This window comes from Haemaphysalis longicornis, unplaced genomic scaffold (assembly GCF_048455015.1).
Source record: "Haemaphysalis longicornis isolate Haplotype H1 unplaced genomic scaffold, Haemaphysalis longicornis Haplotype H1 scaffold_4, whole genome shotgun sequence".
Classification (NCBI taxonomy): Eukaryota; Metazoa; Arthropoda; class Arachnida; order Ixodida; family Ixodidae; genus Haemaphysalis; species Haemaphysalis longicornis.
Window position 1 is genome coordinate 11,642,776 of NW_027526361.1, and position 11,439 is coordinate 11,654,214.

Sequence of the window (11,439 nt, forward strand, 5' to 3'; positions counted from 1 at the left end):
TCCTATGACAGAGGAATAAACCGAAGCTTTTTCTCTCTGCTTTTGGTTTCTCGATTGTCACGTGAACTCGCCGTTCGTGATCTCGTCAGGGAGTTCTAACTGGCACCCCTTAGTGCACGCATGCCCTCGGGCAAGAGAAATGGTTTCGCATCATCAATGTATCAATAACCTAATTTCATCAAATAGTGCCCTTGGTCAACGATCGGGGTAACCGCGACTGCAGTAAGAGGCCAAAGTGAGCCGTTTGTCCAGAACGTCTCTAAAGTTGGCTATACGTTTCATTTGCGGCCGTCATCCCTGCCACCCGGTTCCCTCTATACTGCGCACGTAAATAGAATAACCCGACGCGCAGGGGCAAACGGAAGTGAGGGCAGTACGTCATCACATCATCGATGTTATGCATTAGAGCAAGATGCGAAAAGGAGGAACAGCGCTGTCTTACCATCCCTTGATTTATCTTCACCACCACGGCGAACGTTGCCACCGTAATCCGGAAACCTGTAGCACAGTTCGATCCTCTCCTGGTTTTGCAACTTGAACACGTCGTAGTCGCCTCTGGAGCTTGAGTGCGGCTTCAATTTGTGGGCCAATTCGGTGCTGGGAAAAGACAAGGAAAATTTCTCATTATGAGGCCATTCGGAGGTGTTACCTGTGCACTGCAACATGCACTATAGGCTGGAAAGAAAATAAACTACAGATCAATGTTATCGCCTAATTTTGATTTAGTGAGAAACGAGTCGACCAATATACGGCGTTTGTCGTCCTCATACACTTTCCGACACGTCCGCCGAGTGTTAAAGGTTTCCAGATTGGCGCGTACGTGCATCAAAGTGAATTGCTTCCAAGAAAAGCAAGAATAGCGCCTGCGTGTTCCTTTCGACACTCCCAAAAATGGATCACCTGCCACCACCATAATTTTCTCGCGGACCGTACATAGTGCTTGCAGCATCACACATATATCTCAGAGCTAAGTTTGTGCGAAAATGGAATGTTATTCAGAGCCATGAAAAGATTCTTTTTCCCCGTTGGGTGCACCACCACTTGTCGCGACACAGGTCGTGACGGCGCGTGAACTCACAGCTCGTGTGGTGTCCCGTGCAGTGGCGGCGCGGTGAAGCGCTTGAGGTCGTGCTGTGCGACGTCCGCGCACGCCTTGGCCGAATGGTAGGCCGGCTGCCTGGCCATCATGAGGGCTTCGGGGGGCTGGAGAGCCACGATGTGCTCACCCGCCCTGGGGGCACCGACGGTGATGGAAGCCGGCACCGCCGAGGCACCGACGTCGGCATTGGACAAGGGGACCTCGTCGTACAGAAGGTAGCCGCCTCCCGACCGGAATGGCCCCGCCGGATCTGCAGACTTGCACGGCCGCGGAGGAGGGCCCACTGCGGTATAGCCCGCCATCACTCACTGTTATACAGGGTAGAGTCCACTAAGGAGGTCACACGAAAGCCACACCATTCGTGCCCCTCTGAGAGAAGGGCCAGGCCGGCCTATGCACCTATTTCACCACAGTCAGGGCGGAGGAGGTGGGATCACTTTTGTAACCGCTAACTTTTGGATAATGTACCAAACTCGCACATATCAAGCTATCGTTAGATTTTGTTACTTTGGATAAATGAATTTACTAACTTTTTTGAAAGTAATCATCGTGAAGCCTCGTATTTCGTCGCAAATAACGTCCTCCTGGCCGTCAGCGTGCAACAGGCGCCTATATTCACCCAATCAGTGCATGTCTCTTCTCTGACGCAACCGACGGGGCACCAAAGTACGCGGCATTTTTTTTTTTTTTGTGTGTGTAATGGTGGGGGCCTGAAAGATTTCCGTTGTTCGAGTGTCCTGCATGATATAAGGAAATATTGTATCTATTTTTTTTTTTTCATTTGATTTTGGGATGCGTGCTGCTCCCGACTTCGGTGTGAGCTACTTTGGGAGGAAGTGCCTCGTCAGGCTGTAGCCTCTTGTTCTCCACCTGACGTGTGAATGTACTTTCACTCCTTTAGTTCGCCAATACACCGCACTTCTAGAGGTCAGCAGGACAGCGCCAGGCAAGGCAGGGAATGGCAAAGCCTCTTGCTGTCGACGTCCACAGCGCGCACTCCTGCAGCTCACATTGCCAAATGTTCACCCGGTTGCCGGTATGTTCGGCGTACACCCTGGTACAAAAGCTCCCTGGACGCGATCTGAACAATCAAAGTAAATTTCACTGCTGCCTGGTGGCTAAGCTCCTGCTACGTGTATGGTGATCATACCCCAAAGCGTGACGCTTCGCTTACAAATCTAAATGAAGTGCTGAGCCCCCAGAAAGCAGAGGAAAAAAAGCTGGAAGTAAAATCATGTCCTGACACTTTCGACCCCAGTAGTACGTACGGGAGGCATATCGTAAGCTGCATCAGTTTTGCATGGCACATAAACTTTGCGTGGTTCTTCCGGCAGGCGTTCCAGATTGTGGCACCTTTTTTCATGAATTTGCGCCCATCTTTCTCTTCACAACATGAAAACACGCACGCTGGCTCTGTTTCCCATTTTTTCCACACTGTGTGACGGCCGGTGAGAACAGCGGATCAGTGCTGCCTCACTGGTTGCGGCGGCGCCTTTGTCCCTCGGCTCCGAGGAAGCCGTTCAGTCGAAGTTTTTGCAGCTACTTCTCAATGAGGCAGCTAGTCGTCTCGGGTTCCCAGCAGATGTTAGCTGCTCAACTGCTGCTTAAAAGCGAACTTCTGTCTCGGGACGACAGGACCTATACATGGCAGTCTTAGGCAGTGCTGTGAACATCTCTATTGCGCGCTTCATAAATAAGGCCCGGAGTGCCTATCTCCAGGGCGCCTTCTAAGTAATATATGAGTTGCCTCGTATTCCCCACGCTATGACTATGAACATAATGAATATCCTGCGTATACCTGCTCGCAATTCCGGTTTTATATATCTCGAGGGGCGGCATTGGGTTGCGTACGAAAAAAACATAAAACACAAAGTTTGCAATGGGTGCCTACTTATTATTTTTAAATAACTGATTCGTGCTTTTGAGGGTCAGCGTCAGTTCTTTGAACTTTGCACGACCTTTCCACGTTCCCGCTGTACCATCCTCATCAAGTTTAAAGTGGCCATGCAGACAAAATACAAGTTTATTTTATTCGAAAGATTTGGTGTTTTATAGCGCCCGCGGCGCTTTTCCGGTAGAAAACGATGCTTTATACACTGAGAAATTAGACATTTTTAGCCAAAATTTTGGCTCTACCGTCAAACCCTTTGTTTCGTCACTTCTGAAATTACGTATCCAGAGCAGCTGTTCAAGCGAACGTTAGTGCGCCGTTTAGTCTGCAGCGAACTGCGAAAGGCCTTCTTTACCGTCCGTTCTCCTAGGTGGCGCCACCATACCGCTCAGGAGCACTGTCCGCACTCGCTTGGTTTTTGACCGCATTTGCCCTTGGATTGCTTTTGTTGCGGCTGCTAGTAATCGTTTCAGAAAACATTGGATATGCTCGACAAACAGGGTCACGTAACACAATGTCGCTTACGCCAGTCGACCAGTGTCGTGTGAGACAACCTCAAAACGCCAGACTGATGTGCAGCTATAACAAGCATAGTGCGCGCAGTACCAACAGCAGTACGCATCAGTACTTCTATGTTTACGTGTACTTTCGTAACTTTTGTTGTTCACCCCCTCCCCCCCCCATTCTTATTGTTATAAAATGAATATGCACTAAATTTAAGCGGAAATTACTCGTTCTGCAAGCTTATAAGCTCTGTCTAACTTGCGTTTGCTTTTTTCGGCCTCAGCCAATCGCAGAGCTGCCCATAATTCGTCATAGGTTCTAGTGCAGGAAACGAACTAGTGGGCCGCATGGCCATTCTCTTTTTCCTTAAGTATATAGCCCATTTTAGTGAAGTTTACGTTAAAAGTGGTGTCAGTGTTATTCTAACGAGGCAACCTTTTGAATCAACAAAACTTGCATTTTGTCTGCATGGCCCTATTAAGCCACCAGTCCGGCGTACTCGCTTAGTTTCTTTTATAGAGTTCCTGACCCTTTGCTTTTACACTAGCTGTTTTACGGCACGTTCGCATTCACGCCAAGCTTTCTAGGCTATCATATTAACACAACCGCATGGCACTCCTCTAGTCTTCAGGCACAGCTTTCACTTTAAATACAAGGCAGGAAGAAATGCTTCTCAGTCGCTAATATTTTGTCCGATTATGGCCTATTTGCAGCTGTCGACCCCGGCGTACCTACCTGTTGGGTTGATGTGGCACGAAGCGAAGAGGCCAGGCTGGCTGAAGTGGCTCTTTACCTGCAGCGAGCAAACTGAATTAGTTCCTCCTTCCGGTTCCTCCGTAACATGGTTCCTCCTTCCGGAAATTATCTTCCAGGCTCCAGCACTGCCGGTCTTAGGTGTGGGCGACCAGGGCGGTAGACCAGGGCGCCGGCGAAAAGGGGGCACCGACCTGCACAATTGCGCCCCCCCTCTCCCTCCCTCTTTTTGTCCACCCACGTCGGTCTTCCATCCATCAATAGAAGAGACTATTGCGGCGCACTTTAAAGTGAAAAAAAAAAAAGAACGCCTGTGTCCAAATAATCCCAAATTACCAAGCCTGTACCGAGAAACATGGACACACAATGTCAGACCCAAAACGAGGGTGCGAAGGTGGAATTGGCCTTCCGAGAAACCGCCTGGGGAGGCTTCGGGAGACTGTATTCTCAAAGCTAACTCAAGTGTAACTTTTGCATTCCGACAATTACGGTTAAACAAAATGCTGAAACAAGAACAAAACTTATGCTGAAAGGGCGCCTTGTCGCGAAGTTAAAGGCCCTAAAAGTAAGCTATACTTGAGGTAGAAAAAAGTGACGCAGAAAATTGCATTGGTGTTATTTTTGAGTAAAGGCCGATTTTTTTGTAACTATTGTTGCTTTGTGCATGGATATGAAAAAAAAAATCGTACAATGGTGCATTTCCGGGGTCTAACATTATCTTAAAGCGCGGGTCGGTTTCATTTTGAGAAGGCTTCGATTGAAATCTCCTCCCTGCCATATTGCAAACAAACTGGAGAAAAACTTTATTACGGCAACCCGTGGCTACAGCTGTCGCCTCTTACGTACATTTCTAAGCAGGGCTGTTTGTTAAAGCAAAGATGGAAATGCTTAAATTACTGGCGTGTGTTGAACGTTTTAAAGAGAAACAGAAGAAACTGAAGAATGCATTTTAAAGTACAAGAGTAGGCCTAATTTTTATATTAGGCTAACTAACCTGGTCTATCCTTACAAACCTCGCGCGGTATACAATAGTACTTAAGGAAGTTGTCCTATTAATGACAGAAATCATTTGGCCCCCAATTTTTCCTGCGCAAGCCTCATACCACAGCCAAGACACTTTTATACATCTCCGAAAAAATTCATGATTATAAAAATAATACATGTGGATTTTCTATGTGAAAGCCAAGAGATGCCCCCACTCCACTGCCATCAACTTAAACGCTCAAACTTTGTCCATCTGCCAATATGCTACCAGTGGTGTCTACCTGGATCTAGCGCACCCGCTGTTTTAGTTCTTTAGTGCTAAGACCTCAACTCCCGCATTTAGTTGATTCGCTTTCCCCGTTACAGGCTTCAGCAACTGAAATACATAGCTCGCGTGAGTGAACTGTGAAACACAATTTTGTTTTACGATTAGACATCCTACTAAAAAACAAGAAGAATCATTCGCAAAAAGGTAATTATAAAAAATCCTAAAGGAAGTTGAGAGAAGCGCGAAAGCGACGATATTTTTTGCCCCCTAAAAGCGCAGTTACCAAACATCTAAGCGTATACCGATACGTGATTTATGAGATATATACTATTGTATTCCTGCTTGGTGATCGATGCATGTATTGTCTTATCCAGAACCGTTCCTTTTCGCGATTTTAACCTGACCATTTTAACACAATAGAAGCTCGGTTTCACGCTTGTGGAGTCGTCTTAATGTTTAATTGTCATGCATATTCGTATCGGGATACTTTTGTCAACAGAAGAGTTAGAGCCGTTTTGTGTAAGCACACTACTTTCGTATAAGGTCATGCTTCACTGCAGAACAGGCATTGTGGGGAAGCCAGCCTATAAAAACCAAGCTTACACCGATATTGTTAATGTAAGCTTCACCTTTAAACACGACTACATTGCTAAGAAGACATTTTTTTCAGGAGAAATTTAAGATGTCATATCAAAATATGAAGGCCCTAAGACTTCTTTTTATTTATTTTTTATTAAAGCTTTTCAGTCAGCCAACCACTCTATGGGGGAATGCATTAGATCTTTGACAGGACGGCATCGCTCCCACTAATAAAGCTTTCACTTTTAAAAAAAATTCACTGTCCTTACGCTCTGTGAAACAGGATGACCAAAGAAGCTGTGATAAGGACACAATATGCTTTTACCGGGGCGCAGTCCAAGGAGGGCACCAAACAATACACGTTTGTTTGCAATTTGCGATTGCGCCTACTTCTTGGTTAATTACATGAATGGAACTTGGGCGGACTCGAGTTTTATTCAGCGGACAAACATGGGCTGTTCGTTTCACCCCCGTAGAAGCCCATGTGTTGACAGCGGGCGGGAATTCCCCAATATTTACAACTTAATTGATTTTGGGATAGTTTTAATGAAAGAGGAGTTATAGGCGTTTTCTGTAATCACACGCCCTCCGTAGACGGACATGCTTCACTGTACAAACGAAAATGTGAAAAAGACCGCTTACAATTAAACGCCAATAAAGTCGTCTTCACCTCTCAGCACAAATTTACTGATAAGTAGACATCTCTTCAGGGGCAATATAAACCGTGTTTTATCCAAATATGGAGGCCCTAGGACGTCTTTTCATTATTTTTTATGATTTTCCCCTTATGCTGTAGGTGTGGCGCACAGTTTTGCGATTCCAGGGATTTGAGTGGGCGTCGCAATGTGGCCCTACGCTCGCGTGGTATTCTTGTCTACATCGGTCTCTGTAGTCGGAGATAGTCTGCTGGACCCTAGCTAGACAGCTTCGCTGTAAAAATGAGTTTGACGGGCGTGCGGGGGGTGGGGTGGAGTCTTGGCAGCAGTTTACACAGTAAGGCCGGCCCTGTCTTTCGGTGCGTAGGAAGAGAACATATAAGTGGGACCGCCTTTCTGCAAAATAATCCCTTCGCTTTGAAGTTTAAGCTGATGCATCTCGTTGCTGTAAGAGGAGATTTCCCCAATAAGTGCACCGCCAAAAATCAGGCACCCCTCCGTCTAACGATGACGATGGTTGACCGCAAAGCTTTGTCGTGATGGAGCATCGTCGTCTTAGCACGGTGGGGTGCACGATTTTAAAGCAAAGTTTTATTACTTTCGTCCAGCGGTTTCGCGGAATGGGAACGCGGCAAACGCCACGTTCGCCGCGTCTGCCGGGCCTCCTTCTGTGAGCATTGCGCGGGACCGAACGGCTGTGAGCCGTGGTTGGCAACACAGCTCGGCAACACATCAAAGGTTAACCAAGCGAAACCAAGAGTCAACCAGACTAAGCCAAGCTTTTGCTTTGCAAATCCAAGGTTAGCTGAGCTTAGCCGCAAACATTTTTTTTTCTGCCTAATTTTGCATGTCCATGCACCCCTCTCCAAATCCAAACCGCTTCGACCATGTCGAAATGAAGCAATCGGATAGACGCCGGCTTCATAACGAGATGGACGCTGCAGGCTCGATTTCGGCCACGGGAAGCGTCTTTCTTTCGTTCACTTCCCCCACGATCATTCTTGATCATCGGCAGCGGAAGTCGGCTTTCCTGCAGGCCGTATTGGCGCACAACGGCATCAGTGAGGACACTAAAGCTTCGCTTTAAAATAGAAAGAAATGTTCTTGTTAAGCCAAGGCTCGCACTACATACTTATTAGCGCCGCTTACGTGAGAACGTCAACGAGGCAGAGAGGGGGGAAAGAGAGAGTTAGAAAAAAATGAAGGAAGCTCGAACTAACGCGTAAGATTTCAAGGTAATGAAGCTGTACGCAAACTTCATGACTATCTTGAAGTTTTAAGTGCACGATTTCAGCCGATTTGCGTCTTCTTCGCTGCCACAACGACGTTCACTCCATCATTGTTGCTATAAGTGTGAGCTTCCTCGATTTTTTTGAAAATGATTATCATTCCACATCACCTTGGAGGGGCGTACGCTATGACACGTATTTATCGTTACGAACAAGTGTTTCCATGATTATGGCGAACACTGCAGCCTTTCTCGTTCCGAGCAAGTCTTGCCATGATTACGAAGTATGCTGGAGATTTTGTTTTCCAATCGTGGCCAATCTCCATAAGTGGGTATGCTGGATTGACGAACATGCGCCGGGGACACTGCGCGGGCGTCGCGAGGCCCGCGCTCACGTGCGCGAGCTCACGTTCACGCACTTGGCAATTTCTTAGTATTTTTACTGCGGGCACGGAAAATTACTATTTGCTAAACAGCTTTGCTGCTAAAAAACACGCTCATTTTTTGTGAAGAAGGATGACCAGCTAAGGAGGGCGCAATCCAAGGGGTGCATGAAACAGAACACGTATACGTTTGCAATCCGCGATTGAGCGTACTTCCTAGCTAATTAGCTGAATAAAGCATCTATTTTTATTATGTAGCGGAAAAACATGGGACTGTCCGTCAGCCTCCCGCATCGTAGGCATTTTACTGCCTGTGTAACACACTAACCCAAACCGCTCGACCATGAACACAACAGTCAGGTCGCATCTGTCCGTGAGTCGTGCAAGTTATCTCCCACCAGCACAACGGGCATCCCCTCAGTGAGAGCGTGAAGCCTGGCTGCGCGTGTGCGTCCCTTTAAGTTGAACGAAAAAAAAAACAAAAACACCGGCCAATATGTCACACCAGGTGCCCTTCAGGAAAGAAAGATGAAACACGAGCTTTCGGAGGCGAAAAATTTGTTCTACGCCGATTTATCCGCGCACGCTGTATGTGGAAACCGAGGCATATACGCAGTTCACTATAATAAGCAACGGCCGGCAGTCCTCAGGTATACGGAAAGGCCTCCTGTAAGTTCTAATTTCCTTTAACGTTCCCATGATATCGAAACTTTGGAGGCTTTACGGTAATTTTCAGCGGGTATTACGCAGATCGCTCAGTGGCAAATAATTCCGCGTGCGGGTGCTCACGTAATTAAGAATAAACACGCACGAGCATCACCCACTTAGTAGTCATTTGCTGCCTGGTGATCTTGAACCTGTAAACTTGACTTCTGTGGCTGCCTTCTTAGCCAGTAAATGAATTAAAAAACCCTGGGGCAAATTCTGTCTCGCTGATCCATCTCACGACGAACCCGCAAAAGGGACAGGGAAAGGAATTAAGGGTGATGTGATCTTTCTATGCTCCGTTGAAAGAGCAGAAGTGAGTTGATGGAACTGGGGTTCCCGTGGTACTTTTTATGAGAAAGTAGGGGCAGATTGTGCGTTATTTTTATCCGGGAAGCGCACACAAACGCAAAAAGCTTCTTTCCTTCGTTTGGTAAGCTTTTGATTGACAACAGTATGGTTGCTCCGTCACGTCCCACCACCTTATGGCTATCCCGTGTTGGGAGCCCTCGATCAAATACATTCATTTTAAAAGTCCAGTGCATTCCCGCTCATGTGATACACCTTATTTGTGAAATAAGTTCGGAGGTATATCAGGCAAGTGATATTCCGTAAACTTAGCTCCACGGGCTAAAACACTACTTCATTTATCCCCTCCCTTGTTTCTTTCTTGCTTTTTTAAAGGCAGTGATATATCTGTCTGTAAAACACAGTACATCAATTGTGTGCTTCACTCTTTAAAAAAAAGGTTGTAGCACTCACTAACGAAACATTAACAAGTTACTTGTCCCAGTATACACTAGGCACTTAGTAACGGGATGTGGTAAATTCAGCACTAGTCAGGGTTACTAACTGAAGCAGGCAGTAAGCCTCACTACCTTCACTAGTAAAGCCCTAACGATAACACCCTTCTGAGCTACATGCGTTTACTAACTGGCCGTGCATAACCTAGTCATAAGCACGACCTTAATCTGGTGTAAACTACTTCCTACACCCAGTTAATTTCCTAACCATGCAGTTGGTAGAGGCAGAACCTACGTACCGCACCGCGGGGCAGTAAGGTTCGTAAGGAGTTAGTAAATACAGCCGTTGCTACCCTTCTACGACTTTTTTTTAAAATAGTGAGCTCGATTTAACTTTAATTTATTGTTATCACTTGCATTGCTTTGTTAGGATAATTTTTCTTCGCTTTAGCCTGAACAACTGCAGAAATACGACATTTCTTACCTCAGCAATGTCCCGGGGTGTACACTTGTGGTGGCCGACGTACGATTCCCACATAGTTTTTTTATGTTTGCTTCTTTGCCAACGTTTAACGTTTTTTTAAAAGTTATTTCCCGGCAGTTCTAAATTATTCCGTTCCGGCCGCCAACGAATCCATGTCTAATTAATATCTACAGCGGTACGCTCAAGCTGAATGAAGCGAGATATACAGCGCTCGTTTAAGGCAGAAATCAACAGGGGTCGAGTTCACAGCATGGAAGGTCCGTTTCACGCGTGTATGACACATGCTGCGACGCTGCACCCTGCCACGCGCCTCGTCAAAACACGCCGCTATTGGCGAAACCCTCCAGTAGATCGACCAATCCCGGGCCAGCGTGGGACGGCGCAAAATCCCCAGAGACCAGCCTTCCGCTCACTTTTGCCTTGCTTTTGAAGCGCTGACTTGAACGGTCGCAGTATCGGTTGCATTTATGAACTTCTCCTTCTTTCGGTATTAAGATGGCTGTGCTTCTACCAGGAAGAAAGGCATCGAAAACGTACGATAGCGTCAACTTTTTTTTTCAAGGACCGGGAGCCATTATTGACAACGGTGGAGTGGAAAAATGTACTCGTGGAGGAAATTACGCATTTATGAACACGTATTTCACAACGCTCCTATCGGCTAGATACATGCCGTAGGTATAATTGAACAGTGTTGCATATGTGTGCGAATATTCGAAACATTTAATGCTTCGCGAATAGGGTGTGCTATTCACCTGGATTTGCAGCGCAATTTTACCACCCAAAGTACTCGAAGTATTAGGATATTCTAGAGTTATGAACAATACAGCAATCAAGTTTACTCTGTCTTCCGCGCGACAGTTCAACTTCCAACTTCACCGCTCAAATTCTCGTTGGAAGTCATTTTTTGCACGACGTTAAAGCTGTGAAAGAAAACTTAACACATGTGAGCCTTGCGCGAAACAAGTGTACGCTAAATTTGGTGTATGGCAGCTGAAGTGGAACGATATTTGAGCAACATTTCAAGCCAAAAAAAGTTTCCTGTCGATATAGTGGCAGAGTCATGGATCGGGTATTGGTACCTGTTGGCAATGCTTGCGGTTAGGTCATACTAGCCAAGACCATGTCTGGGCGAAACACCGGAGGGGTGCCCGCGGTCAAATAT

General features: G+C 46.5%; 1 protein-coding gene across 1 annotated transcript; it reads right to left on the reverse strand.

Moving 5' to 3' along the window:
* Positions 1 to 314: 314 nt before the first annotated feature.
* Positions 315 to 10,541, reverse strand: LOC144179380 (uncharacterized). The gene is made up of 5 exons (XM_077707715.1): positions 10,278 to 10,541; positions 4,230 to 4,287; positions 1,079 to 1,382; positions 443 to 597; positions 315 to 319 (listed from the first exon to the last, which is right to left on the reverse strand). Exons 1-5 carry the CDS (start codon positions 10,329 to 10,331, stop codon positions 315 to 317), a joined length of 576 nt encoding a protein of 191 aa, XP_077563841.1. The 5' UTR covers positions 10,332 to 10,541.
* Positions 10,542 to 11,439: the final 898 nt, after the last annotated feature.